The 5,391-nt window shown below is 35.5% G+C and overlaps 1 protein-coding gene across 1 annotated transcript; it reads left to right on the top strand.

The window, feature by feature from the left end:
* Positions 1–2,941: 2,941 nt before the first annotated feature.
* Positions 2,942–5,108, top strand: LOC144997591 (transmembrane 9 superfamily member 11-like). The gene is made up of 2 exons (XM_078957486.1): positions 2,942–4,200; positions 4,315–5,108. The coding sequence occupies exons 1-2, from the start codon at positions 3,030–3,032 to the stop codon at positions 5,106–5,108; spliced, it is 1,965 nt and encodes a 654-aa protein (XP_078813612.1). The 5' UTR covers positions 2,942–3,029.
* The last annotated feature ends 283 nt before the right edge of the window (positions 5,109–5,391 follow it).

Here is a 5,391-nt window from a genome sequence, read left to right as displayed (position 1 = left end):
ACGTTGTGGCCATCCATTGTCCACATCATCGCACCTTCTTGACAAAACAATCATGATTTCCAATTTCACCACGTCGTGGCAACCGGTTGAAAATAGCTTATTTCATTAAGCTCTTAATACTTCAAGCTACTCATTTATACTTTCCAGAAAGCTTCCTTGTACCTAAAACATCATAAAAATCGTTGCTTTATAGACATGCATGTCTAATGCATATCTTATGCTTAAGCTATGTCAAATGGAGATAAAATGAACTAAAACTCATGAAAGATTCTCCAAAACTCATACAACTTCTAGATCCAGAAGATATGGTGACTAAGGGACCAAGCTAAGCTATAAAGTTGCAAACTTGGTCTCATTTAACCAATCACCAAAGCCAAAAATGAGTCAAATCATGAAGAAAAATCTAGATCTAAGAATATAAAGCCAAAAAGGGGGGAACTTGATGACTTACAAAGAGTCCAGAAGACAAGCAGGAGAAACAATTTGCTTAGAGGTCTATTCATAAAAAACTTGTTCTTCTTACTTTCAATATCACAAAACACCAACAATGAGCCAATAATTTCAAAGATAGGCTAGGGTTTAACAATGATTCTTTGAGAGGTGATCAAGGCTGAGGAAAAGGAAACCCTAGATATCACTTCCCTTAAATAGTGCACAAAACCCAAAAATCGAGGGTTTGTATATCAGTCGTCACCACGTCGTGGCAATCCTATTGCCACGTCGTGGTGCCCTTTAATGTAACATGCAATTTATGTTGAATGGCATGTCGTGGTGACCCCTCCACCATGTCATGGCCAACCAAAAATCTAAAATTTTCAAAGTGAAATGCATACTTGAAACAGGGTGTTACAACTAGGGTTTGTAAATCAACTAACAGCACGAACCCATAATACATGGTTTTATAGTAAAAGCAAGTTTGTAAGAATCCCTAGAATTCAGATATTTCACTCAATCCACATAAATTTAAAGTATATTCGATATCTCGATATCAGATCTACTAACTAACTACACATATATCTATAAAGACAAAACATGAGATTATCGTGTTGATGCAACTTCGTGTACAAGACTTCACGCTGAGGATGTTGGCGATGAGAGATGTTAGCATGACTTGGCGCTAATGATATGTTAACGCTGATGAAAGTCAATTTGAATTGGTTTTGCTTCATCAGATTCTAAGGTTCGACCTTACATGGTTTCAATGTGTGATGTCTTGTTCTTGGGATAAATTTAATTTGTGGGCTAAAAGTTAGGATAAGGTAATTAGATATACTAAGGATAGATTAGATATGGAGTTGCTAGAAGTCATGGGAAGAAAGATTGAAAATGAGTAAAGATTGAAAAATGTCAGAAGATAATGGACATGGGCTCGTATAATTAAATCTTAATAAACACACAAATCTATTTACATATGGGTTGCCCATATTCGTATTCGAATTTCTGAATCAGTTAATATAACTACTCTCATCTGTTGAAGTGTTCATTACACAAACAATTTCTCTCACACACTCTCAACAACGGCGACCCTAGGGTCATGTGGGTGTGCGGTCATATTGGACCTCTAATTGTAAAGGGCTTCAGATTGAGAATATCCTTAAATATTGTATTACTAAAAAAATTTAGAAGAAAATAAAAATAATATGCTAATTAAAGTATAATTGCATGTTGCAAATCTCATTTATATTATTAACAGTAAAAATTATGTTTGTTAAAGTAGTGGATTCTTTTTGTCTTTAACATTAAGAAATTTCTTTAATAACATTTAACTGTACGATGTCTTACAAGACCTCCAAAATTCAAAATCTAAGGGTGTGACTCTCAAGAAACTCTTTTGTTTTCTTGTTTCTCTTAGTTTTAGGGTTTACTCATCGCAAATCTATTTAGATCTTCACTGATATTATTAGGTTATGATTTCATGTTGTATTCTTTTTCCGTTTATTGTTTGAGTTGAGATTTGGTTATCAATTCATTGAAACTTTGTAAAGTTAATTTCATATTTTATGAATCAAAAAGTGTGTTTTCTGTTTAAAACCCATATTAAAGTAACCTATTGAATGACCAACTTAAAAGAGCTTCTAACAAAACAAAATAAACCTTCTAACATAAAACAAAATCAAAAATTGTTTAGAAATATTCCAAGACCATTTCAACGATAAAACAGAGATTTTAATTACCCAAAAAAAAATTTGAAAATTTGTTTTTTGTTATTTTCGTAGATAATTAAAATCTACGTTTTCACTATCTGCAGAAACAAAAAATTAAATTTTCTTTTTCTTTCAATAAGACTATCACTTACATCATCATTTTACAATAATGGCATGTAATTTGACTAATTTCACTTGCATAATTTGATATCTAATGACCTGATTAAATATAGAAAAAAATACCGTGTATAGACATTATTTGGGGTTGAATTCCAAAATATAGATACAAAAAATTGAATTTCTGTGTATAGACATGGATTTCGCGGATGTAGCCCCGCGGAATGGATCTTGAGTTTTTTTTTTAATTCCCCCATTTATATACGATTTTGCCATTCCGCGGAGCTATAGTGGATTCCACAGAGCTACATCCGTGGAATCTATGTTTATACTCGAAAATTCAATTTTTTGTGTCTCTATTTTAGAATTCAACCAAAAAAATGTCTATAGCCTATATTTTCTCTTAAATGTACTAGTATTTATCTTTATCTCTTAATATTAAGATAATTAAACGTTAAAGCCTATTTAATAAATATATCATTAATCCTTTTGTAAAAAAAAATAATAATAATAAGTGTTTTCTTACTTTACCCCAAAATGCAAAGACAGAATACCTGTGTCCCCGTTCCTCTTATCACCTTCCATTTGCAATTTCCTCCATACTTCCAGGCTTCAAAGATCTCACCTTCTTCCTCCATACTACATTCTTCCACTCACTCAACCCAATGCACACCGTCCTCATTCCATGGATCTGTAACATTCATATATAAAAAGCAACTGCTGATCGCCTTCAAGTTTGGATCTAAAGATATCTTGCAAAGATCTTTAATGGGTTCTTTTAACAGAATCAAGAAATTTCTTCTCATTTCATGCTTGATTTTTGAATTTGGCCATGCTTATTATCTTCCTGGTAGTTTCCCACATAAATACGACGTAGGTGATCAATTATCTGTAAAAGTAAACTCTTTAACCTCCATTGATACAGAAATCCCATATGGGTATTACAGTTTACCTTTCTGTAAGCCTCCTGATGGCATCAAAGACAGTGCTGAGAATCTTGGTGAGCTTCTAATGGGAGATAGAATCGAAAACTCCCCTTATCGGTTTAAGATGTTCAAGAATGAAACCGAGATCGTAATGTGTAAAACGAATCCCATATCACATGATGAATACCAAACTTTGAAAGAACGAATCGATGAAATGTATCAGGTTAATGTGAATCTTGACAATCTCCCAGCGATTAGGTATATGCAAAGAGATGGATTTTATGTTAGATGGACTGGCTATCCTGTTGGAATTAAGGTTGAAGATGCTTATTATCTTTTTAATCATCTCAAGTTTACAGTTTTGGTTCACAAGTACGAACACGATAACGTTGTTTCGGTGGTTGGGACTGGAGATGGAGAGCTCATCACACCAACCAACGAAACCATGGGTGATGGTTACATGGTTGTCGGATTTGAGGTTATTCCTTGTAGCGTCAATCATGATCAAGCTTTACTGAAGAACGTTACACCATATGGTACATACCCAGCTAAGATCAAATGTGATCCGGTTTCCGTAGGGATGATGTTGAAAGAAAACGAGCCGATTAGTTTTACATATGAGGTTTCTTTTGTTAAAAGTGATATAAAATGGCCTTCGAGATGGGATGCTTATTTGAAGATGGAAGGTGCAAAAGTTCATTGGTTTTCAATTTTGAATTCGTTAATGGTTGTGACATTTCTTGCTGGGATTGTTCTTGTGATATTCTTGAGGACGATTCGTAGAGATTTGGCTCGTTATGAGGAGTTAGATAGGGAAGCACAGGCTCAAATGAACGAGGAGTTATCTGGGTGGAAGCTTGTGGTGGCTGATGTTTTTCGGCCACCGGAAAACTCTCAACTGCTGTGTGTAATGGTGGCTGATGGTTGTCGGATTCTTGCAATGGCAATTGTTACCATCTTCTTCGCTGCTCTTGGGTTCATGTCCCCCGCTGCTCGTGGCACTCTCATCACAGGTTTGCTTATACTTAATCACTTAATTAAACAACTATGTCTTCAATGATGCCAAACTCATTAATCAGACAATATATATAAACTAAATGATGAACACCATTTTCATATATATGTAGGTATGCTTATGTTCTATGTGTTTCTCGGCGTTGTTGCTGGTTACGTGGCGGTGTGGCTATGGAAAACCCTAGCAGCCGGTGAACCTCGAGGGTGGTTTTCAGTGTCATGGAGAGTTGCATGTTTCTTCCCTGGTATTTCGTTCTTAATCCTGACGATATTAAATTCGCTCTTGTGGGGAAGTGGTAGCACCGGTGCTATTCCATTCACCACCTTTTTGGTTCTTATCTTGATGTGGTTTTGTATCTCGGTGCCATTGACGTTGATCGGCGGATTAGTGGCCACAAAAGGTCGATATATGGAGTACCCAGTTCGCACAAATCAAATCCCTAGAGAGGTCCCACCTCAAAGGTTCCCATCTTGGATCTTAGTTCTTGGAGCTGGAACTCTCCCATTTGGTACTCTTTTCATCGAGTTATTCTTCATTATGTCAAGCATTTGGCTTGGTCGAGTTTACTATGTTTTTGGGTTTTTATTCATTGTTTTGATCTTGCTTGTGACTGTTTGTGCTGAGGTGTCATTGGTGCTGACTTACATGCACCTTTGTGTTGAGGACTGGAGGTGGTGGTGGAAGTCGTTCTTTGCATCTGGTTCTGTCTCTCTTTATGTGTTTTTGTATTCGATTAACTATCTTGTTTTTGATCTAAAAACCTTGAGTGGCCCTGTATCTGCAATGCTTTACTTGGGTTATTCGTTGTTCATGGTCACGGCTATGTTGCTTGCTACGGGTGCAGTTGGATTCTTGACATCTTTCTTCTTCGTTCATCGCCTTTTCTCATCTGTTAAGATAGACTAAACAATTGATATATACTTTTTATATTCGTTTTATTGGAATGATATGTGTTCGTTTTAAGTTAATAATGATTTGGTGTTGTTTAAACGGACATGTTTTCTTGATTCCGTAGTTGATTATGTATGAGCTACAAGAATTTGCTTAGAAATAGAAGTAATGTGAATACAATGACTCACTTATGTCTTTCCTGTCTATAGATGATCCAGTATTATAAAAGCTGTTGCTCAAACCAAAATATGTTCCTTAATAAGCATAATCTGGTCCCAGTTTTTGTTTGCAACCGAAT

Source organism: Lactuca saligna, chromosome 5 (genome assembly GCF_052625555.1).
Source record: "Lactuca saligna cultivar CGN05327 chromosome 5, ASM5262555v1, whole genome shotgun sequence".
In the NCBI taxonomy this organism is placed as follows: domain Eukaryota; kingdom Viridiplantae; phylum Streptophyta; class Magnoliopsida; order Asterales; family Asteraceae; genus Lactuca; species Lactuca saligna.
The sequence above is the reverse complement of the archived record's forward strand: the minus strand, read 5'-3'. Positions and strand labels throughout refer to the sequence as shown.

Excerpts from the sequence above, each read along its gene's own strand:
- LOC144997591 (XM_078957486.1), top strand. The coding sequence starts at position 3,030 with ATGGGTTCTTTTAACAGAATCAAGAAATTTCTTCTCATTTCATGCTTG. Across the intron at positions 4,201-4,314 it reads TCGTGGCACTCTCATCACAG|GTATGCTTATGTTCTATGTG; the intron begins GTTTGCTTATAC and ends ATATATATGTAG.